The sequence below is a fragment of the Bombina bombina genome, chromosome 11 (genome assembly GCF_027579735.1).
Source record: "Bombina bombina isolate aBomBom1 chromosome 11, aBomBom1.pri, whole genome shotgun sequence".
Taxonomy (NCBI): Eukaryota; Metazoa; Chordata; class Amphibia; order Anura; family Bombinatoridae; genus Bombina; species Bombina bombina.
The window spans coordinates 192186229-192212591 of NC_069509.1; the positions used below are offsets into that span (position 1 = coordinate 192186229).

General features: G+C 39.7%; 1 protein-coding gene across 1 annotated transcript in view; it reads left to right on the forward strand.

Moving 5' to 3' along the window:
* GSG1L (GSG1 like) overlaps nucleotides 1-26363 on the forward strand; it is a 174185-nt gene that overhangs the window by 127733 nt on the left and 20089 nt on the right. The window contains 2 exon segments of the mRNA XM_053694275.1: nucleotides 2480-2493; nucleotides 2495-2633. Of these exon segments, the coding sequence (XP_053550250.1) occupies nucleotides 2480-2493; nucleotides 2495-2633 (153 nt within the window).

The window sequence follows — 26363 nt, forward strand, 5'->3', positions numbered from 1 at the left end:
GCGTCTATTGTTTATAACACTATTATTTGTTTCTGCTCTGCTGAGGTCATGAGCTCTGTATAATAATGACACAATACTCACTGCCTTGCATATAATGTATATAACTATTGTTTCTGCTCTGCTTTGCTGGGGTAATGAGCTCTCTATATAATAATGACACAATATCACTGCTTGCGTACATTGTATATAACACTATTGTTTCTGCTTTGCTTTGCTGAGGTCATGTGCTCTATTTAATAATGACACAATATCACTGCTTGCGTATAATTTATATAATTATTGTTTCTGCTCTGCTTTGCTGGGGTCCTCTGCTCTGTATAATAATGACACAATATCACTGCTTGCATATAATGTATATAACCTATTCTTTCTGCTCTGCTTTGCTGGGTCATGAGCTCTCTATAATAATGACACAATATCACTGCTTGCGTACATTGTATATAACACTATTGTTTCTGCTTTGCTGAGGTCATGTGCTCTATTTAATAATGACACCAATATCACTGCTTGCGTATAATGTATATAACTATGTTTCTGCTCTGCTTTGCTGGGGTCCTCTGCTGCTGTATAATAATGGCACAATATCACTGCTTGCATATAATGTATATAACTATTGTTTTCTGCTCTGCTTTGCAGGGGTCCTATGCTCTATATAATAATGACACAATATCACTGCTTGCGTCTATTGTTTATAACACTATTGTTTCTGCTTTGCTTTGCAGGGGTCATGTGCTCTATATAATAATGACACAATATCTCTGCTTGCGTCTATTGTTTATAACACTATTGTTTCTGCTTTGCAGGGGGGTCCTGTGCTCTATATAACAATGACACAATATCATTGCTTGCGTCTATTGTTTATAACACTATTGTTTGTTTCTGCTCTGCTTGAGTTCATGTGCCTCTATATAATAATGACACAATATCACTGCTTGCGTCTATTGTTTATAACACTATTGTTTGTTTCTGGCTCTGCTTTGGCAGGGGTCCTGTGCTCTATATAATAATGACACAATATATCTCGCTTGCGTCTATTGTTTATAACACTATTGTTTGTTTCTGCTCTGCTGAGTTCATGTGCTCTATATAATAATGACACAATATATCTGCTTGCGTCTATTTTTTTATAACACTATTGTTTGTTTCTGCTCTGCTTTGCAGGGGTCCCTGTGCTCTATATAATAATGACACAATATCACTGCTTGCGTCTATTGTTTATAACACTATTGTTTGTTTTCTGCTCTGCTTTGCAGGGGTCCTGTGCTCTATATAATAATGACACAATATCACTGCTTGCGTCTATTGTTTTATAACACTATTGTTTGTTTCTGCTCTGCTTTGCAGTGGTCCTGTGCTCTATATAATAATGACACAATATCATTGCTTGCATCTATTGTTTATAACACTATTGTCTTCTGCTTTACAGGGGTCCTGTGCTCTTTATAATAATAACACAATATCACTGCTTGCGGTCTATTGTTTTATAACACTATTGTTTCTGCTCTGCTTTGCTGGGGTCATGTGCTCTATATAATAATGACACAATATCACTGGCTTGGGTATATTGTTTATAACACTATTGTTTCTGCTTTGCTTTGCTGGGGTCATGTGCTCTATATAATAATGACACAATATCACTGCTTGCGTCTATTGTTTATAACACTATTGTTTGTTTCTGCTCTGCTTTTGCAGGGGTCCTGTGCTCTATATATAATGACACAATATCACTGCTTGCGTCTATTGTTTATAACACTATTGTTTGTTCTCTGCTCTGCTTTGCAGTGGTCCTGTGCTCTATATATAATGACACAATACACTGCTTGCGTCTATTGTTTATAACACTATTTTTTCTGCTCTGCTTTGCTGGGGTCATGTGCGTCTATATAATAATGACACAATATCACTGCTTGCGTATATTGTTTATAACACTATTGTTTCTGCTTCTGCTTTGCTGGGGTCATGTTCTCTATATAATTAATGACACAATATCACTGCTTGCGTCTATTGTTTATAACACTATTGTTTCTGCTCTGCTTTGCTGGGGGTCATGTGCTCTATATAATAATGACACAATATCACCTGCTTGCGTCTATTGTTTATAACACTATTGTTTCTGCTTTGCTTTGCTGGGGTCATGTGCTCTATATAATAATACACCAATATCACTGCTTGCGTATATTGTTTATAACACTATTGTTTCTGCTCTGCTTTGCAGGGGTCATGTGCTCTATATAATAATGACACAATATCACTGCTTGCGTCTATTGTTTATAACACTATTGTTTCTGCTCTGCTTTGCTGGGGTCATGTGCTCTATATAATAATGACACAATATCACTGCTTGCGTATATTGTTTATAACACTATTGTTTGTTTTCTGCTTTGCTTTGCTGGGGGTCATGTGCTCTATATAATAATGACACAATATCACTGCTTGCGTCTATTGTTTATAATACTATTGTTTCTGCTCTGCTTTGCAGGGGTCCTGTGGCTGCTCAGTAGTATCCGAAGTCTTATTCATATTGTTGTTGGTTGTTGGTTTCACCCTCATGTGCCTAGAACTGTTTCACTCCAGTAACATTGTGGACGGTCTGAAGCTGAATGCGTTTGCTGCGGTTTTCACTGTTCTGTCAGGTAAAGCTGAACACAATGAGCATTTTGTACTGGAATTAGTAAATTTTATTGTCTGACATGTGTATGTTGAAATTAACTTCCTCTCAGTAGTAAGGATATTTGTGCCTATCAGTCACTCATACTCTTGTTATGATGCGGAATGAGTATTTACACCATATAGCAGGGTACACTGAGGTCTCTTCCCAGTGAGTCACTCATACTCTTGTTATGACATGGAATGTGTAGTTAGACCATATAGCAGGTAACACTGAGGTCTCTTCCAGTGAGTCACTCCCATACTCTTGTTTATGGCACGGAATGTGTAGTTTAGACCATATAGCAGGTAACACTGAGGTCTCTTCCAGTGAGTCACTCATACTCTTGTTATGACATGGAATTTGTAGTTACACCATATAGCCAGGTAACACTGAGGTCTCTTCCAGTGAGTCACTCATACTCTTGTTATGATGCAGAAGGTGTAGTTACACCATAATAGCAGGTAACACTGAGGTCTCTTCCAGTGAGTCACTCATACTCTTGTTATGACATGTAATGTGTAGTTTACACCATATAGCAGGTAACACTGAGGTCTCTTCCAGTGAGTCACTCATACCTCTTGTTTATGACATGGAATGTGTAGTCTACACCATATAGCAGGTAACACTGAGGTCTCTTCCAGTGAGTCACTCATACTCTTGTTATGGCACGGAATGTGTAGTTACACCATATAGCAGGTAACACTGAGGTCTCTTCCAGTGAGTGACTCATACCTTTGTTATGGCACGGAATGTGTAGTTACACCATATAGCAGTGTAACACTGAGGTCTCTTCCAGTGAGTCACTCATACTCTTGTTATGATGTAGAATGTGTAGTTACACCATATAACAGGTAACACTGAGGTCTCTTCCAGTGAGTCACTCATACTCTTGTTATGATGCAGAATGTGTAGTTACACCATATGGCAGGTAACACAAGGGCCTCTTCCAGTGAGTCACTCATACTCTTGTTATGATGCAGAATGTGTAGTTACACCATATAGCAGGGTAACACAAGGGCCTCTTCCAGTGAGTCACTCATACTCTTGTTATGATAACTAAATGTAGTAGTTACACCATATAGCAGGTTAACACTGAGGTCTCTTCCAGTGAGTCACTCATACTCTTGTATATGATACGGAATGTGTAGTTACACCATATAGCAGGTAACACTGTGGTCTCTTCCAGTGATTCACTCTTGTTATGATGCAGAATGTGTAGTTACACCATATAGCAGGTAACACAGGGCCTCTTCCAGTGAGTCACTCATACTCTTGTTATGATACAGAATGCGTAGTTACACCATTATAGCAGGTAACACTGAGGTCTCTTCCCAGTAAATCCACTCATACTCTGGTTATGATACGGAATGTGTAGTTACACCATATAGCAGGTAACACAAGAGTCTCTTCCGTGAGTCACTCATACTCTTGTTATGATGCGGAGAATGTGTAGTTACACCATATAGCAGGTAACACAAGGGCCTCTTCCAGTGAGTCACTCATACTCTTGTTATGATGTAGAATGTGTAGTTACACCATATAGCAGGTAACACAAGGGCCTCTTCAAGTGAGTGACTCATACTCTTGTTATGATGCCAGAATGTGTAGTTACACCATATAGCAGGTAATACAAGGGCCCTCTTCCAGTGAGTCACTCATACTCTTGTTATAATGCAGAATGTGTAGTTACACCATATAGCAGGTAACACTGAGGTCTCTTCCAGTGAGTCACTTATACTCTTGTTATGATACGCAATGCTGTAGTTACACCATATAGCAGGTAACACTGAGGTCTCTACCAGTGAATCACTCATACTCTTGTTATGACACAGAATGTGTTGTTACACCATATAGCAGGTAACACTGAGGTCCTCTACCAGTGAATCACTCATACTCTTGTTATGATGTGGAATGTGTAGTTATACCATATAGCAAGTAACACAAGGTCCTCTTTCCAGTGAGTCACTCATACTATTGTTATGATACGGAATGTGGTAGTTACACCATATAGCAGGTAACAATGAGGTCTCTTCCCAGTGAGTCACTCATACTCTTGTTATGACACGGAATGTGTAGTTAGACCATATAGCAGGTAACACAAGAGTCTCTTCCAGTGAGTCACTCATACTCTTGTTATGATAGAGAATGTGTAGTTACATCATATAACAGGTAACACTGAGTCTCTACCAGTAAATACACTCATACTCTTGTATGACACAGAATGTGTAGTTACACCATATAGTAGGTAACAATGAGGTCTCTTCCAGTGAATCACCTCATACTCTTGTTATGATACGGAATGTGTAGTTACACCATATAGCAGGTAACACTGAGGTCTCTTCCAGTGAGTCACTCATACTCTTGTTATGATGTAGAATGTGTAGTTACACCATATAGCAGGTAACACAAGGGTCACTTACAGTAAGTCACTCATAATCTTGTTATGATGTAGAATGTGAGTTACACCATATAGCAGGTAACACTGAGGTCTCTTCCAGTGAGTCACTCATACTCTTGTTATGACACGGAATGTGTAGTTAGACCATATAGCAGGTAACACAAGAGTCTCTTTCCAGTGAGTCACTCATACTCTTGTTATGATAGAGAATGTGTAGTTACATCATATAGCAGGTAACACTGAGGTCTCTACCAGTAAATCACTCATACTCTTGTTATGACACAGAATGTGTTAGTTACACCATATAGTAGGTAACACTGAGGTCTCTTCCAGTGAATCACTCATACTCTTGTTATGATACGGAATGTGTAGTTACACCATATAGCAGGTAACACTGAGTGTCTCTTCCAGTGAGTCCCTCATACTCTTTTTATGATGTAGAATGTGTAGTTACACCATATAGCAGGTAACACAAGGGTCACTTACAGTAAGTCACTCATAATCTTGTTATGATGTAGAATGTGTAGTTACACCATATAGCAGGTAACACTGAGGTCTGTTCCAATCCGTTGACAGACAACTTGCTAACACACAGGGGCTGCATTTCAATCTTTTTTAAGCCTAAAGGGCCACATTTAAATTGATAATATACGCTAGATTACGAGTTTTGCGGTATGAGTAAAAAAAGCAGCGTTAAAGGGAATTCCAGTCAAAATATAAATGCACGTAGATTTATTTCATCTTTGAACAGAAACATATTTGCAATGTACATGTATTGGCAAAAATGCTTCTATTAAGAGTTATAACTGTTTAAGTGTTAACATTTTTCTCTGCATGTGCATGTGAAGCATAGCTAGATATTTTCACTGCACCCACATTTTAAAAAATGCAGCTGCTCAGATCATCAGTGGGACTTGTATCATGTCAGCAATTAACAAATTGAGTCATTACCATATGGTGCAAGCACCTTAGGCTCTCCGAAGAAGTGTTGTGTTTAAAATGCTGGTGCACAGTGCATACTTAGATACACTTTTGAAACAGCTATAACTTTGATTAGAAGCATTTTTGCTAATGCATGTATATTACAAAATTGCTTCTGTTAATACCGAAAGGCACCCATGTGGTTTTCAATTTTGGCTGGAATAACCCTTTAAGGCTCATAGCGCTGCATTTTCACTACCGCTGGGATTACGAGCCTTGCAGGATGAGGGGCACCGCACACTTTTTTGGCCGTACCGCAAATTAACTTACACAATTTTCATAAAGTCTTTTTTCAATGGGACTTCATTGCGCCAGTATTACAAGCTTTTTTTTTAGGCCAAAAAAGTGAGCGGTACAGCAGTGCTAAAAAGTAATCTAACACCCATAAACTACCTATTAACCCCCTAAACCGAAGCCCTCCTGCATCACAAACACTAAAATAAAATTATAAACCCCTAATCTGCTCCGGACATCACCGCCACTATAATAACATATTAACCCCTTACCTGCCGCACTCCACCTCGCAAACACTAGCTAAATATTATTAACCCCTAATTTGCTGTCCCTAACATCGCCGCAACCTACATTACAGTTATTAACCCCTAATCTGCCGCCCCCAACGCCGCCGCCATTATACTAAATTTATTAACCCCTAAACCTAAGTCCAACTCTAACCCTAACACCCCCTAGCTTAAATATAATTCAAATAAATCTAAATAAAACCTACTATTAATAACTAAATAATTCCTATTTAAAACTAAATACTTACCTGTAAAATAAACCCTAAGCTAGCTACAATATAACTAATAGTTACATTGTAGCTAGCTTAGGGTTTATTTTTATTTTACAGGCAAGTTTGTATTTATTTTAACTAGGTAGAATAGTTACTAAATAGTTATTAACTATTTACTAACTACCTCGCTAAAATAAATACAAATTTACCTGTAATCCGGGAGAAGTGGTCCTCCAGACGGGCAGAAGTCTTCATCCAGACGGCATCTTCTATCTTCATCCATCCTTCGTCTGAGAGGGTCCCATCTTCAAGACATCCGGCGTGGAGCTTCCTCTTCTTACAACGACTCCCGACGAATGAAGGTTCCTTTAAGTGATGTCATCAAGATGGCGTCCCTTAGATTCCGATTGGCTGATAGAATTCTATTAGCCAATCGGAATTAAGGTTGAAAAAAATCCTAATGGCTGATGCAATCAGCCAATAGGATTGAACTTCAATCCTATTGGCTGATCCAATCAGCCAATAGGATTGAGCTCGCATTCTATTGTCTGTTCCTTCCAATCATGATGTCTTGAAGATGGACCCGCTCCGGGCCGGATGGATGAAGATAGAAGATACCGTCTGGATGAAGACTTCTGCCCGTCTGGAGGACCACTTCTCCCGGCTTGGATGAAGACTTCTCCCGGCTTCGTTGAGGACTTCTTGTTGCTTCGTTGAGGACTTCTCCCGGCTTCGTTGACGAATGATGTCCGATCTTCAAAACTGTAAGTAGATCTTCGGGGGTTAGTGTTAGGTTTTTTTAAGGGTTTATTTGGTGGGTTTTAGTTTTAGATTAGGGTTTGGGCAGCAATAGAGCTAAATGCCCTTTTAAGGGCAATGCCCATACAAATGCCCTTTTCAAGGCAATGGGGAGCTTAGTTTTTTTTAGTTAGGGTTTTATTTGGGGGGTTGGTTGTGTGGGTGGTGGGTTTTACTGTTGGGGGTTGTTTGTATTTTTTTTACAGGTAAAAGAGCTGATTTATTTGGGGCAATGTCCCGCAAAAGGCCTTTTAAAGGGCTATTGGTAGTTTAGGCTAGGGGTTTTCTTTTATTTTGGGGGGGCTTTTTTATTTTGATAGGGCTATTAGATTAGGTGTGATTAGTTTAAATATCTTGTAATTTGTTTTTTATTTTGTGCAATTTAGTGTTTGTTTTTGTAATTTAGGTATTTGTATTTAATTCAGTTAATTGTATTTAATTTAGGTAATTTATTTAATTGTAGTGTAATGTTAGGTGTTAGTGTAACTCAGGTTAGGTTTTATTTTACAGGTGAATTTGTATTTATTTTAGCTAGGTAGTTATTACATAGTTAATAACTATTTAGTAACTATTCTACCTAGTTAAAATAAATACAAACTTGCTGTAAAATAAAAATAAACCCTAAGCTAGATACAAATGTAACTATTAGTTATATTGTAGCTAACTTAGGGTTTATTTTACAGGTAAGTATTTAGTTTTAAATAGGAATTATTTAGTTATTAATAGTAGGTTTTCTTTAGATTTATTTTAATTATATTTAAGTTAGGGGGTGTTAGGGTTAGACTTAGGTTTAGGGGTTAATAACTTTAGTATAGTGGCGGCGACGTTGGGGGCAGCAGATTAGAGGTTAATAAATGTAGGTAGGTGGGCGGCGATGTTAGGGGAGGCAGATTAGGAGTTAATAATATTTAACTAATGTTTGTGACGCGGGTGTGCGGCAGTTTAGGGGTTAATATGTTTATTATAGTGGCAGCGATGTCTGGAGCAGCAGATTAGGGGTTAATAATTATAATGTAGGTGTCAGCGATGTAGGGGGCGGCAGATTAGGGGTTAATAAGTGTAAGAATAGGGTTGTTTAGTGTAAACATAAATTTTGTGTCCCCATAGGAATCAATGGGGCTGCGTTACGGAGCTTTACGCTGCTTTATTGCAGGTGTTAGACTTTTTTTCAGCCGGTTCTCCCCATTGATGTCTATGGGGAAATCGTGCATGAGCGCGTACAACCAGCTCACCGTCACCGCTGACTTAAGCAGCGCTAGTATTTGAGTGCGATATGGAGCACAAGTTTGCTCTACGCTCACTTCTTGTCTTTTAACGCCGGGTTTATAAAAACCTGTAATACCAGCGCTGTAGGTAAGTGAGCGGTGACAATAACGTGCAAATTAGCACCGCACCCCTCATAACGCAAAACTCGTAATCTAGCTGATAGTTATTAAACACACAAATAATCCTATAATATAAAAGGCCAAGTGTGTTTGTCCAAAGCTGTCATGCGCAGTAGAGACAGCAGAAGGACAAACACACCTGGCCTTAGAGTCCCTACCTGATCTGCGGTGCGGGCAGAAGTGGGCATGGCTGGGCATGAGCAGGGGCTTGGCCGGGCGTGAAGGGGAGGGGCCGGGAACGAAGGGGGCGGGGGTGGGAGCGGTCGCCCACGCGAGATAGAGGGGAGAGAGATAGAGAGAATTGAGAGATAGAAAGAGGGGGGAGAGAACAAAATAGATGGTAAAGAGCTAAAGATAGGATAAGAGAGGGGAAAGAGCAAGGGAGGGGGGAGAGAGAGAGCAAAATAGAGGAAAAGAGAGAAAATAAGAGGGGGGAAAGAGAGAGAGCAAAAGAAGAGAGGGGGGGAGAGAGAGAGGGTGGAGAGAGAGGGGAGGATAGAGAGAGGGGGAGGGATAGAGAGGGGGAGATAGAAAGAGGGGGGAGAGGGGGGAGATAGAGAGGGGGAGAGAGGGGGGAGAGAGAGAGGGGGAGAGGGGGGGAGAGAGAGAGAGGAGAGGGAGGGGGGGGAGAGAGAGGGGTGAGAGAGAGAGGGGTGAGAGAGAGAGGGGGGAGAGAGAGGGGGGGGGGAGATAGAGAGGGGGGAGAGATAGAGGGGGAGAGAGATGGGGGAGAGATGGGGGGAGAGAGAGGGGGGGGGGAGAGAGAGAGAGAGAGAGAGAGAGAGAGAGGGGGAGGAGAGAGAGAGGGGAGAGAGAGAGGGGGAGAGAGAGAGGGGGGAGAGAGAGAGAGAGGGGGGATAGAGAGAGCAAAAGAGAGGGGAGAGAGAGCAATAGAGAGGGGAGAGAGAGAGCAAAAGAGAGGGATGGAGAGAGAGAGAGAGCAAAAGAGAGGGGAGAGAGAGAGAGCAAAAAGAGGGGGGAGAGAGAGAGCAAAAGAGAGGGGGGAGAGAGAGCCAAAGAGAGGGGGGGGAGAGAGCGCAAAAGAAAGGGGGGGAAGCGAAAGAGAGGGGGCTAGAGCGCAAAAGAGGGGGGGGGAGAGCGCAAAAGAGAGGGGGAGGGAGAGAGCACAAGGGGTCGGACCGCTGTACTGCAAAAAATGGCCCATGTGAACGGGCTTTAGGACTAGTAATAATATATTTCCTACAAATGCCTATTGGCACAGAGCCAGATTTACAGAAGGTTGAAGGGGACCATGTGTTTTATGTTCACCACCTTACTTGTCCCCAATCTTTGTTATGCGTTTTCTCAGGGAGTGGGTTAAATATGTCCCATGAGTTGTCAGTTAGATAATAAGTTATTAGACCTTCACACAAGTGTTCAAGTAGATTGTCCTTTCTAAATTTACAAAACAGAAATTAATCAGTTTGCACCAAGCTCCTCACCGACAATTAGAAAATATTTATAACCAGAATAACCAGTTCCTATGTTATTCTAAGCAGCTGATTCACTAAAGCTCCCTCCAGCCTCTCCAGCTTCACCAGTTCTTATGTTATTTTATGTAACTGATTCTCTAAAGCTCCCTCCAGCCTCTCCTGCTTAGCCAGTTCCTATGTTATTCTATGTAACTGATTCACTAAAGCTCCCTCCAGCCTCTCCAGCTTCACCAGTTCCTATGTTATTCTATGTAACTGATTCACTAAAGCCCCCTCCAGCCTCTCCAGCTTCACCAGTTCCTATGTTATTCTATGTAACTGATTCACTAAAGCTCCCTCCAGCCTCTCCAGCATCACCAGTTCCTATGTTATTCTCTGTAACTGATTCACTAAAGCTCCCTCCAGCCTCTCCAGCTTCACCAGTTCCTATGTTATTCTAAGCAGCTGATTCACTAAAGCTCCCTCCAGCCTCTCCAGCTTCACCAGTTCCTATGTTATTTTATGTAACTGATTCTATAAAGCTCCCTCCAGCCTCTCCAGCTTCACCAGTTCCTTTGTTATTCTATGTAACTGATTCTCTAAAGCTCCCTCCAGCCTCTCCAGCTTCACCAGTTCCTATGTTATTCTATGTAACTGATTCACTAAAGTCCCTCCAGCCTCTCCAGCTTCACCAGTTCCTATGTTATTCTATGTAACTGATTCACTAAAGCTCCCTCCAGCCTCTCCAGTTCCTATGTTATTCTATGTAACTGATTCACTAAAGCTCCCTCCAGCCTCTCCAGCTTCACCAGTTCCTATGTTATTCTATGTAACTGATTCACTAAAGCTCCCTCCAGCCTCTCCAGTTCCTATGATATTCTATATAACTGATTCACTAAAGCTCCCTCCAGCCTATCCTGCATCACCAGTTCCTATGTTATTATATTTAACTGATTCACTAAAGCTCCCTCCAGCCTCTCTAGCTTCACCATTTCCTATGTTATTCTATGTAACTGATTCACTAAAGCTCCCTCCAGCCTCTCCAGCATCAACAGTTCCTATGTTATTCTATGTAACTGATTCACTAAACCTCCCTCCAGCCTCTCCAGTTCCTATGTTATTCTAAGCAGCTGATTCACTAAAGCTCCCTCCAGCATCACCAGTTCCTATGTTATTATATGTAACTGATTCACTAATGCTCCCTCCAGCCTCTCCAGCTTCACCAGTTCCTATGTTATTCTATGTAACTGATTCACTAAAGCACCCTCCAGACTCTCCAGCTTCACCAGTTCCTATGTTATTCTATGTAACTGATTCACTAAAGCTAGTTCCAGTCTCTCCAGCTTCACCAATTCCTATGTTATTCTATGTAACTGATTCACTAAAGCTCCCTCCAGCCTCTCCAGCATCAACAGTTCCTATGTTATTCTATGTAACTGATTCACTAAAGCTCTCTCCAGCCTCTCCAGCTTCACCAGTTCATATGTTATTCTATGTAACTGATTCACTAAAGCTCCTTCCAGCCTCTCCAGCTTCACCAGTTCCTATGTTATTCTATGTAACTGATTCACTAAAGCTCCCCCCAGCCTCTCCAGCTTTACCAGTTCCTATGTAATTCTATGTAACTGATTCACTAAAGCTCCCTCCAGCCTCTCCAGCATCACCAGTTCCTATGTTATTCTATGTAACTGATTCACTAAAGCTCCCTCCAGCCTCACCAGTTCCTATGTTATTCTATGTAACTGATTCACTAAAGCTCCTTCCAGCCTCTCCAGCTTCACCAGTTCCTATGTTATTCTATGTAACTGATTCAATAAAGCTCACCCCAGCCTCACCAGTTCCTATGTTATTCTATGTAACTGATTCACTAAAGCTCCCTCCAGCTTCACCAGTTCCTATGTTATTCTATGTAACTGATTCACTAAAGCTCCTTCCAGCCTCTCCATCTTCACCAGTTCCTATGTTATTCTATGTAACTGACTCACTAAAGCTCCCTCCAGCCTCTCCAGCTTCACCAGTTCATATGTTATTCTATGTAACTGACTCACTAAAGCTCCCTCCAGCCTCTCCAGCATCACCAGTTCCTATGTTATTCTATGTAACTGACTCACTAAAGCTCCCTCCAGCCTCTCCAGCTTCACCAGTTCCTATGTTATTCTATGTAACTGACTCACTAAAGCTCCCTCCAGCCTCTCCAGCTTCGCCAGTAGGATCCTATGTTATTCTATGTAACTGATTCACTAAAGCTCCCTCCAGCCTCTCCAGCTTCACCAGTTCCTATGTTATTCTATGTAACTGATTCACTAAAGCTCCCTCCAGCCTCTCCAGCTTCGCCAGTAGGATCCTATGTTATTCTATGTAACTGATTCACTAAAGCTCCCTCCAGCCTCTCCAGCTTCACCAGTTCCTATGTTATTCTATGTTACTGATTCACTGAACCTCCCTACAGGGAATGAATCAGATGAATACTATAGGAGCTAGTGAAGCTGGTGAGGCTGGAAATACTGGAGAGAGCTTTAGTAAATATATATCATAAGGTAAGTAGTTCACAAAGAGATAACTAAAAACTTCATTTTTGATTTGCAATATTGTTTTGACATAAAATGTTGCTTTGTGTTTGTTTTATTAATAACTTTACTAAGAATGTTACATGATTACTTTTACACTTTCATATTTTTTCTTTCTGAGGGATTTAGATATTCTACAAATCGTGGCTTAAGGTAGCTTTCTTTATATGAACAACATTAAAAACCATCTGCCAGGACTTAGCATAATTTCCTATGAGAGGTGGGAAAAGTGCTGGCAAATAAATGTAATGAAGCACCAGATGAAATAATGTTGTGCTCCCTGCCTGACTCATTGTGTAGGTACAATACCCGACGCCAATCGCCAACATCACTGCCTGTACTTGAATTGCAGCCACAGCAGCTCTGGGCAAACAGAAGCACTTTCTCTGTTTGTCAGAAATCATACAATTGTAAAATTGCACAAAACGACAGGTAACTGCTAGGCACGTGCACACTGCGCAGGACGTCAGCACAGAGCCCAGACATTCACATTTCTTTGCTTGTAATTTACTCAGCTGTCACATTATTTGTATTGTTATCTATTTCTTTAGTTGCAGAGTACTGAGTGTTTAAGGGGCCTTTAGTTTGTAATCAGTTTCCTTGTTAAGTTTTCCTGCCTCCAATAATGTAAAACTTACAGTAGTTTCCAGTAACATACACAGATGACACTTAAAGGGATTATCTATGGCCTAGATTTAGAGTTTGGCGGTAGCCGTCAAAACCAGCGTTAGAGGCTCCTAACGCTGGTTTTGGGCTACCGCTGGTATTTAGAGTCAGTCAGTAAAGGGTCTAACACTCACATTGCAGCCGCGACTTTTCCATACCGCAGATCCCCTTATGTCAATTGCGTATCCTATCTTTTCAATGGGATCTTTCTAACGCCGGTATTTAGAGTCGTGGCTGAAGTGAGCGTTAGAATTCTAACGACAAAACTCCAGCCGCAGAAAAAAGTCAGTAGTTAAGTGCTTTCTGGGCTAACGCTGGTTTATAAAGCTCTTAACTACTGTGCTCTAAAGTACACTAACACCCATAAACTACCTATGTACCCCTAAACCGAGGTCCCCCCACATCGCCGCCAATCTATTAAAATTTTTTAACCCCTAATCTGCCGCTCCGTTAACCGCCGCTACTTACATTATCCCTATGTACCCCTAATCTGCTGCCCCTAACACCGCCGACCCCTATATTATATTTATTAACCCCTAATCTGCCCCCCCACAACGTCGCCTCCACCTGCCTAAACTTATTAACCCCTAATCTGCCGAGCGGACCGCACCGCTATTATAATAAAGTTATTAACCCCTAATCCGCCTCACTCCCGCCTCAATAACCCTATAATAAATATTATTAACCCCTAATCTGCCCTCCCTAACATCGCCGACACCTAACTTCAAACATTAACCCCTAATCTGCCGACTGGAGCTCACCGCTATTCTAATAAATGTATTAACCCCTAAAGCTAAGTCTAACCCTAACACTAACACCCCCCCTAAGTTAAATATAATTTAAATCTAACGAAATAAATTAACTCTTATTAAATAAATTATTCCTATTTAAAGCTAAATACTTACCTGTAAAATAAATCCTAATATAGCTACAATATAAATTATAATTATATTATAGCTATTTTAGGATTTATATTTATTTTACAGGTAACTTTGTATTTATTTTAACCAGGTACAATAGCTATTAAATAGTTAATAACTATTTAATAGCTACCTAGTTAAAATAATTACAAAATTACCTGTAAAATAAATCCTAACCTAAGTTACAATTAAACCTAACACTACACTATCAATAAATTAATTAAATAAAATACCTACAATTATCTACAATTAAACCTAACACTAAACTATCAATAAATAAATTAAATAAAATTCCTACAAATAAATACAATTAAATAAACTAACTAAAGTACAAAAAAATAAAAAAGAACTAAGTTACAAAAAATAAAAAAATATTTACAAACATTAGAAAAAAATTTTAAACTAATTATACCTACTCTAAGCCCCCTAATAAAATAACAAAGACCCCCAAAATAAAAAAATGCCCTACCCTATTCTAAATTACAAAAGTTCAAAGCTCTTTTACCTTACCAGCCCTTAAAAGGGCCCTTTGCGGGGCATGCCCCAAAGAATTCAGCTCTTTTGCCTGTAAAAAAAAACATACAATACCCCCCCCAACATTACAACCCACCACCCACATACCCCTAATCTAACCAAACCCCCCTTAAATAAACCTAACACTAAGCCCCTGAAGATCTTCCTACCTTGTCTTCACCATGCCAGGTATCACCGATCGTTCCAGGCTCCAAAATCTTCATCCAAGCCCAAGCGGGGGCTGGCGATCCATAATCCGGCGGCTGAAGAGGTCCAGAAGAGGCTCCGAAGTCTTCATCCTATGCGGGAAGAAGAGGCGATCAGGACCGGCAACCATCTTGATCCAAGCGGCATCTTCTATCTTCATCCGATGACGACCGGCTCCATCTTGAAGACCTCCACCGCGGACCCATCTTCTTCTTCCGATGACTTCCCGACGAATGACAGTTCCTTTAAGGGACGTCATCCAAGATGGCGTCCCTCGAATTCCGATTGGCTGATAGGATTCTATCAGCCAATCGGAATTAAGGTAGGAAAATTCTGATTGGCTGATGGAATCAGAATGGAATCAGAATCAAGTTCAATCCGATTGGCTGATCCGATCAGCCAATCAGATTGAGCTCGCATTCTATTGGCTGATCGTAACAGCCAATAGCATGCGAGCTCAATCTGATTGGCTGATTGAATCAGCCAATCGGATTGAACTTGATTCTGATTGGCTGATTCCATCAATTTTCCTACCTGAATCCTATCAGCCAAACGGAATTCGAGGGACGCCATCTTGGATGACGTCCCTTAAAGGAACCGTCATTCATCGGGAAGTCGTCGGAAGAAGAAGATGGGTGGATCAAGATGGTTGCCGGTCCGGATCGCCTTTTCTTCCCGGATAGGATGAAGACTTCGGAGCCTCTTCTGTACCTCTTCAGCCGCCGGATTATGGATCGCCAGCCCCCGCTTGGGCTTGGATGAAGATTTTGGAGCCTGGAACGATCGGTGATACCTGGCATGGTGAAGACAAGGTGGGAAGATCTTCAGGGGCTTAGTGTTAGGTTTATTTAAGGGGGGTTTGGTTAGATTAGGGGTATGTGGGTGGTGGGTTGTAATGTTGGGGGGGGGTATTGTATGTTTTTTTTACAGGCAAAAGAGCTGAATTCTTTGGGGCATGCCCCGCAAAGGGCCCTTTTAAGGGCTGGTAAGGTAAAAGAGCTTTGAACTTTTGTAATTTAGAATAGGGTAGGGCATTTTATTATTTTGGGGGTCTTTGTTATTTTATTAGCGGGCTTAGAGTAGGTGTAATTAGTTTAAAATTGTTGTAATATTTTTCTTATGTTTGTAAATATTTTTTTATTTTTTGTAACTTAGTTCTTTTTTATTTTTTGTACTTTAGTTAGTTTATTTAATTGTATTTATTTGTAGGAATTTTATTTAATTTATTTATTGATAGTGTAGTGTTAGGTTTAATTGTAGGTAATTGTAGGTATTTTATTTAATTAATTTATTGATAGTGTAGTGTTAGGTTTAATTGTAACTTAGGTTAGGATTTATTTTACAGGTAAATTTGTAATTATTTTAACTAGGTAGCTATTAAATAGTTCTTAACTATTTAATAGCTATTGTACCTGGTTAAAATAAATACAAAGTTACCTGTAAAATAAATATAAATCCTAAAATAGCTATAATATAATTATAATTTATATTGTAGCTATATTAGGATTTATTTTACAGGTAAGTATTTAGCTTTAAATAGGAATAATTTATTTAATAAGAGTTAATTTATTTAGTTAGATAAAAATTATATTTAACTTAGGGGGGGTGTTAGTGTTAGGGTTAGACTTAGCTTTAGGGGTTAATACATTTATTATAGTAGCGGTGAGCTCCGATCGGCAGATTAGGGGTTAATTATTGTAGGTAGCTGGCAGCGACGTTGTGGGGGGCAGATTAGGGGTTAATAAATATAATATAGGGGTCGGCGGTGTTAGGGTCGGCGGTGTTAGGGGCAGCAGATTAGGGGTACATAGGTATAATGTAGGTAGCGGCGGTATACGGAGCGGCAGATTAGGGGTTAAAAAAAATATGCAGGTGTCAGCGATAGCGGGGACGGCAGATTAGGGGTTAATAAGTGTAAGGCTAGGGGTGTTTAGACTCGGGGTACATGTTAGAGTGTTAGGTGCAGACGTAGGAAGTGTTTCCCCATAGAAAACAATGGGGCTGCGTTAAGAGCTGAACGCGGCTTTTTTGCAGGTGTTTTTTTTTTCAGCTCAAACTGCCCCATTGTTTTCTATGGGGATATCGTGCACGAGCACGTTTTTGAAGCTGGCCGCATCCGTAAGCACCGCTGGTATCTAGAGTTGCAGTGGCGTTAAATTATGCTCTACGCTCCCTTTTTGAAGCCTAACGCACTGAAAACCCAGCCCTTCTGTGAACTCTAAATACCAGCGGTATTTAAAAGGTGCGGGAGAAAAAAAGCAAGCGTAGCTAACGCACCCCTTTGGCCGCAGAACTCTAAATCTAGGCGTATATCTTTTTAAACAATAACAATTTTGGTGTAGACTGTCCCCTTTATTACCCATTACCCAGTTTTGCATAACCAATACGGTTATATTAATATCATTTTTACCTCTGTGATTACCTTGTATCTAAGCCTCTGTGGACTGCCCTCTTATCTCAGTTCTTTTGACTGACATGCATTTTAACCAATCAGTGTGGGCTAATAAATAACTCCACGGGAGTGAGCACAATGTTATCTATATGACACCCATGAACTAGCACTGTCTAGCTGTGAAAAACTGTCAAAATGCACTGAGATAAAAGGCGACCTTCAAGGGCTTAGAAATTAGCATATGATCCTACCTAGGTTTAGCTTTCAACAAATAATACCAATTGAACAAAGCAAATTTTATGACAAAAGTAAATTGGAAAGTTGTTTAAAATTGCATTCCCTATGTGAATCCTGAAAGTTTAATTTTTTACTAGACTGTCCCTTTAAATATCAGCGTTGTATACACACTGGAGACTCTGTCATACCAGTGTTACACACACACAGGAGACATATATAAACACATAAATACATATGAAGACATATATACACACATAAATACATATGAAGACATATATACACACATAAATACATATGAAGATATATATACACACATAAATACATATGAAGACATATATAAACACATAAATACATATGAAGACATATATAAACACATAAATACATATGAAGACATATATAAACACATAAATACATATGAAGACATATATAAACACATAAATACATATGAAGACATATATACACACATAAATACATATGAAGACATATATACACACATAAATACATATGAAGATATATACACACATAAATACATATGAAGACATATATAAACACATAAATACATATGAAGATATATATACACACATAAATACATATGAAGATATATATACACACATAAATACATATGAAGACATATATAAACACATAAATACATATGAAGACATATATAAACACATAAATACATATGAAGACATATATACACACATAAATACATATGAAGACATATATAAACACATAAATACATATGAAGACATATATAAACACATAAATACATATGAAGACATATATACACACATAAATACATATGAAGACATATATACACACATAAATACATATGAAGACATATATAAACACATAAATACATATGAAGACATATATACACACATAAATACATATGAAGATATATATACACACATAAATACATATGAAGACATATATAAACACATAAATACATATGAAGACATATATAAACACATAAATACATATGAAGACATATATAAACACATAAATACATATGAAGACATATATACACACATAAATACATATGAAGACATATATACACACATAAATACATATGAAGATATATACACACATAAATACATATGAAGACATATATAAACACATAAATACATATGAAGATATATATACACACATAAATACATATGAAGATATATATACACACATAAATACATATGAAGACATATATAAACACATAAATACATATGAAGACATATATAAACACATAAATACATATGAAGACATATATAAACACATAAATACATATGAAGACATATATACACACATAAATACATATGAAGACATATATAAACACATAAATACATATGAAGACATATATATATATAAAGTGCATTGGAGCCCTTTGCAGTCAAGTAAATGAAAACATGTAAAAGCAATATTCATATATAATAAAGTGTTAAACTGTGTATTTACTGTAAATATTTCACATTCTAATGTTATGCACATAGCAGCATATGTTCTATGTATTATTAAATAGATATTCTTATATATATCTGTATATATCTATACCTATATATAATCGTCTATCTAGATAGGTATAGATATATTTTGTACTAAAATACATTTGATATATGTAGAAATATAAATAGAACATATTCTTCTATGTGAAGAACATTAGAATGTGAAATATTAATATTTTCATGTCGGGTTAGTGCACTTGAGAATATGTGATCAGGTTTGCGGTGAGTAGGGTGTTAGTTTTTTTCTATTTTTCTTGCTTCATTGACTTTTATGGGTGAATAAGTTAACACTGTTGAGATATTCTAACTTCGGCTTTTTGCGCGCATCGGGTTAGTGCACAAGCGAAAACGTTTTACTTTGAACTGGCAATACAAGCGCTATCTGACATGCACACAAAGCTTACCTCTAGCGAAGTTAGCGCCCGAGCAGGAGCAATTAATACCTCTCCACTCATTATCTGGCTCTATATAAGAACAGACTTCTCACACCAGGGGGGTCTGAACTTGGGTGGAAATTCTCTTGCATTAAAAAAAAATAGATGTGTAACTCTCTCAGGGTCCACAAAATGGTTTGGCTTGATATATACTACAGAAACTCCAAACACCATGACATGTCCTTAGGTTTTGTAGGAAAGGTCTTCATGGTTTATTAAATTCATCCTGGTGGGGAGATTCCTGTTTATTATCCCCTAGAGCTGTGCAGTTGTATAATACGTTAAAGTGACACTAAGGGCGCAATCAAATATACGGCGCAGGTTTTGGCGCAACCGTGGAAACCTGCTTCGCCCGTAATTTCACCTCGCACATTGGGGTATTACATAAACCCCGCCGGCAGTTCATAAAGTGCCGTAAGTTGGATAAACTAACAATGTCCAGAAATAAGCGTAAGTACAAATTTCTGGAGTTGCCAGTGACTTACGGCACTTTAGAAACTGCCGGCGCCTAAGAAAAGTAAATAAAATTTTAAATCTCCCGTAACAGTCTAACACGCCTCCCAAAAATAAACCCGACACGTAAAACCCCTATATCCACAATCCCCCCTCTCACTACTAATAATAAATGTATTAACCCCTAGACCGACAACCCCACACAAAGCAATATGCCTAAACTATTAACCCCTATATCCGCCATCAAACCCACACCGCAAGTAATAACTAAATTATTAACCCCTAAACCGCCATAGCCCACAATGCCATTTAAACTATTCAAGTATTAACCCCTAAACCGCCATAGCCCACATAGCCTATTAAATGTATTAACCCCTAATCTGCCGCCGCCAACGTCGCCACCACTATATTAAAGTTATTAACCCCTAAACCTAAAGTTATTAACCCCTAAAGTCTAACCCTAACACCTCCATAACTTAAATAATATTTAAATACATCTAAATAAATTTACTATTATTAACTCAATTATTCCTATTTAAAACGAAATACTTACCTATAAAATAAACCCTAAGATAGCTACAATATAATTAATAATTACATTGTAGCTATTTTAGGATTTATTTTTATTTTACAGGCAACTTTGTATTTATTTTAACTAGGTACAATAGTTAATAAATAGTTATTAACTATTTAATAGCTACCTAGTTAAAATAAATACAAATTTACCTGTAAAATAAACCCTAACCTAAGTTACAATTACACCTAACACTACACTATCATTAAATAAATTAAATTAATTAACTACAATTAGCTAAAATTAAATAAAATTAACTAAAATAAACTAAAGTACAACCCCCCCACTAAATTACAGAAAATAAAAAAGAAATACAAGAAGTTTAAACTAATTACACCTAATCTAAGCCCCCTAATAAAATAAAAAAGCCCACCAAAATAATAAAATTCCCTACCCTATACTAAATTACAAATAGCCCTTAAAAGGGCTTTTTTGCAGGGCATTGCCCCAAAGTAATCAGCTCTTTTACCTGTAAAAAAAGAAATACAACCCACCCCAACATTTAAAACCCACCACCTACACACTTAACCCTACTCTAAAACCCACCCAATCCCCCCCTTAATAAAACCTAACACTAACCCCTTGAAGATCACCCTACCTTGAGATGTCTTCACCCAGACGGGCCGAAGTCCTCCAAGAAGCCGGGTACAAAAGGTCCTCCATACGGCAGAAGTCTTCATCCGATCGGGGCAGAAGAGGTCCTCCAGACAACAGAAGTCTTCATCCAGGCGGGATCTTCTATCTTCATCCTTCGGAGCAGAGCCGTGTCCATCTTGAAGACATCCGACGTGGAGCATCCTCTTCTTCTGACGGCCGACGACTGAATGAAGGTTCCTTTAAGTGATGTCATCCAAGATGGCGTCCCCTTGAATTCCGATTGGCTGATAGAATCCTATCAGCCAATCGGAATTAAGGTAGGAAAAATCCTATTGGCTGATTCAATCAGCCGATCGGATTGAAGTTCAATCCGATTGGCTGATCCAATCAGCCAATCGGATTGAGCTCACATTCTATTGGCTGTTCCAATCAGAATGTGACTATCAGATCTTTAGGCATGGTGACCGTCAGATCTTCAGTATACACTCAGGCATGGGTGTCCCAGGAACTGGTGGGCACCAGGTGACCATAAGATCTTCAGTACACCACTCAGGCATGGGAGTCCCAGGAACTGGTGGCACCAGGTGACCGTCAGATCTTCAGTATATACTCAAGCATTATGTGTCCGGGAACTGGTGGCACCAGGTAACAGTCAGATCTTTAGTATATACTCAGGCATGGGTGTCCTGGGAACTGGTGGCACCAGGTGACCATCAGAAATTCAGTATGTACTCAGGCATGGGTGTCCCGGGAACTGGTGGCACCAAGTGGCCATCAGATCTTCAGTACACACTGAGGCATGGGTGTCTTGGGAACTAATGGCACCAGGTGACCGTCAGATCTTCAGTATATACTCAGGCATGGGTGTTCCTGGAACTGGTGGCACCAGGTGACCATCAGATCTTCAGTACATACTCAGGCATGGGTGTCCTGGGAACTAATGGCACCAGGTGACCTTCAGATCTTCAGTACATACTCAGGCATGGGTGTCCCAGGAACTGGTGGCACCAGGGGACAGTCAGATCTTCAGTATCACTCAGGCATGGGTGTCCTGGGAACTGGTGTCACCAGGTGACCATCAGATCTTCAGTATATACTCAGGCATGGGTGTCCTGGGAACTGGTGTCACCAGGTGACCACCAGATCTTCAGTATATACTCAGGCATGGGTGTCCTGGGAACTAATGGCACCAGGTGACCGTCAGATCTTCAGTACATACTCAGGCATGGGTGTTCCTGGAACTGGTGGCACCAGGTGACCTTCAGATTTTCAGTACATACTCAGGCATGGGTTGTTTCCTGGAACTGGTGGCACCAGGTGACCATCAGATCTTCAGTACATACTCAGGCATAGGTGTCCTGGGAACTAATGGCACCAGGTGACTGTCAGACCTTCAGTACATACTCAGGCATGGGTGTTCCTGGAACTCGTGGCACCAGGTGACCGTCAGATTTTCAGTATATACTCATCGCATGGGTGTCCTTGGGAACTTGTGTCACCAGGTGACCGTCAGATCTTCAGTATATACTCAGGCATGGGTGTCCCAGGAACTGGTTGCACCAGGTGACAGTCAGATCTTCAGTACATACTCAGGCAAGGGTGTCCCTGGAACTGGTGGCACCAGGTGACCGTCTGATCTTCAGTATAAACTTAGGCATGGGTGTCCCTGGAACTGGTGGCACCAGGTAACTGTCAGATCTTCAGTATATACTCAGGCATGGGTGTCCCGGGAACTGGTGGCACCAGGTGACAGTCAGATCTTCAGTATATACTCAGGCATGGGTGTCCTGGGAACTGGTGGCACCAGGTGACCATCAGATCTTCAGTATATACTCAGACATGGTTGTCCCAGGAACTGGTGACATCAGGTGACCATCAGATCTTCAGTATAGTCTCAGGCATGGGTGGCACCAGGGGGCAAGTGTGCCCCTTGTAATTATACTACTTATATAAAAACACCTGTACCTATTTTTGATGCCAGTGTGCCACTAGGCATAGAATGATGTGCAGCTCACGTGTACAGCAAGAAACTCTCTCATGACACACATGGTGCCCTGATATTATTTTGCTCTGTAGTAAACATTCCTGCAGATTCCCACCTACTTAGGTGATCATATTTGCATTTGGTATTACTAAATGGAGCGTAAATATCACCCTCAGGAAATCAAACTTTGCGCTCCACTTGTAATCTGTCCCTAAATAGGGTAAACTGTACGTTTTTGTCATTCACCTGAAACCAAATGCACACGTGTAATAGGGAGAATGTCTTATTCTCAGCATTAAATAGACAGGCTGGTAGCAAATATTCTGCTCTTCCTCTTCTCATTTTCTACCTTTTTCCCAAATCCTCCCACTCTCAGTTGGTGGCAAATCGTTTCCATCTCTTTTCACTGTCCCCCTTTTAGCCTCTTCCATCTTTATCTGTCCCACGGTGACGCTGAAAATGGTAATTTATGGGCTGAAATCATCCAGAAGAGACATAAGTGTCTCTACATGTCTCCGCAAGGTTATTAACATATGCTGTCACTCAGGAGTGCCGTAAAGGTACATACCAACACCAGCACTCATCTATTCAAATAGATGTTTATTCAGCTGGGCACAAACACTGCAAATTAAATCACATTCCTACTGTACAATTAATCAGAAAGTCATTCATCAGCCATCTCAAGGATACAGATGATTTGGGCATTTGGCAGTTATTGCGTTGCTTTTCTCGAGATGCAGTTCCAATTAATCTTCAATTCAATAACAAGTTCAGATGGTACAGATAGTCAGTGCTATTTAGACTGTTTTTAATATTTGTATAGCAGAGTACTGTCTGCATTTTAGGCATTGTTTAGTGATGAATATTTATTATTTTATTGCTCTGAAAGCAGCACCAGAAGTTTAACCCATTGGGTGCAAGATAGATGCAAGTAAACTTGCAAGCACCGATCACTTCACTTAAACATAAATAAATGATTCAGCAAAAAAAAATAAAGGTTGCTTACAGATAATCATATAGAACAAAGCAGAAAAGATATTGGGGTCTATTTAACAAGGGCCAAATGGCCCCTGTTGCCCTTGTTTCCGCGCAAGCCTTCAGGCTCGCCAGAAACAGGTGTTAAGACGCAGTGGTCATGGTTCGCTATAGCGGATCATGTCGTCCGCACAATGATAAATGGACCCCATTGAGTACAAATATTATGGAAGGAAAATGAAGGAAAATGATTTAGCATCCTTAATATACAGTATTTAATCGTATTATTTATATTTTAATATATAAACAGCTGAGAATATTTGTTTGTGTGATAATATAAGGTTGTCCTATATCTGTCTATGAGGACATTTGGAATTAATTTAATTAATAATGAAAATCCATTGGTAAAGCTATTTCTATGGGAACATCTTCAGGTCAGCAGAGGAGCAGCTGGACAGCAGCATAAACTTAAAGTTAATGTAGCAGATAATGCTACTGTGCCCTGATGAATAAAACAGAAATTCTAAGAAGCCTCTGGTTTACAGAGTTAAATTAACATTGTATACAGGCAGTCATTACCGAAACATAAACTGTTACTTTTTCAACATTCATACTGAAGTTTGCGGTGTTTTCACATTTTGTACTTTGGAGATCATAGGTTTTTTTATTAGTATTATTTAGGAAACCTTTTCAGTATTTATCAAACTGATAGCACAATTAGACTACCTTCCATGCATCACAAAGTGACATGAACATCAAAGAACAGTTAACCAGTGACATGTAAACTGGTCATATAATTGATATAACACAGAATTGCTCAGCAAACTGAAAGGGTTCAGGCAAAGGCAGGAAGGGCAACTGTGGTTTAGAACTAAAAAAACATAATTGAGTAGATACAGCAAGAAATGATGACATCAAATACTTGAAGCCCTGTGCATGTGATAGGTATGTGATAACATGAAATGCTTGAAGCCATAGACAGGTGGTGGGCATTTGATGACATGAAATGCGTAAAGCCATTTGCAGGTTAGTTTATGATTACATGAAATGCGTGAAGCCATGTGCAGGTGATGGGTATGTGATGACATGAACTGTGTGATGACATGTGCAGGTGAGTTGTGATAACAGGAAACGCATGAAGACATGTGCAGGTGACGGCATGTGATGACATGAATGCATGAAGCCATGTGCAGGTGAGTTGTGATAACATGAAATGTGTGAAGCCATGTGCAGGTGAGTTGTGATGACATGAAATGTGTGAAGCCATGTGCAGGGTGACGGCATGTGATGACATGAAATGCATGAAGCCATGTGCAGGTGAGTTGTGATGACATGAAATGTGTGAAGCCATGTGCAGGTGACGGCATGTGATGACATGAAATGCATGAAGCCATGTGCAGGTGAATTGTGATGACATGAAATGTGTGAAGGCCATGTGCAGGTGAGTTGTGATGACATGAAATGTGTTGAAGCCATGTGCAGGTGACGGCATGTGATGACATGAAATGCATGAAGACAAGTGCCAGTGAGTTGTGGATGACATGAAATGCATGAAGACATGTGCAGGGTGAGTTGTGATGACATTAAATGCATGAAGACAGGTGCAGGTGAGGTTGTGATGACATGAAATGCATGAAGACATGTGCAGGTGAGTTGTGATGACATGAAATGCATGAAGACATGTGCAGGTGAATTGTGACGACATGAAATGCATGAAGACATGTGCAGGTGAGTTGTGATGACATGAAATGCATGAAGACATGTGCAGGTGAGTTGTGATGACATGAAATGCATGAAGACATGTGCAGGTGAGTTGTGATGACATGAAATGCATGAAGACATGTGCAGGTGAATTGTGATGACATGAAATGCATGAAGACATGTGCAGGTGAGTTGTGATGACATGAAATACATGAAGACATGTGCAGGTGAGTTGTGATGACATAGAAATGAATGAAGCTTTGTGCAGGTGGTTGTGATGACATGAAATG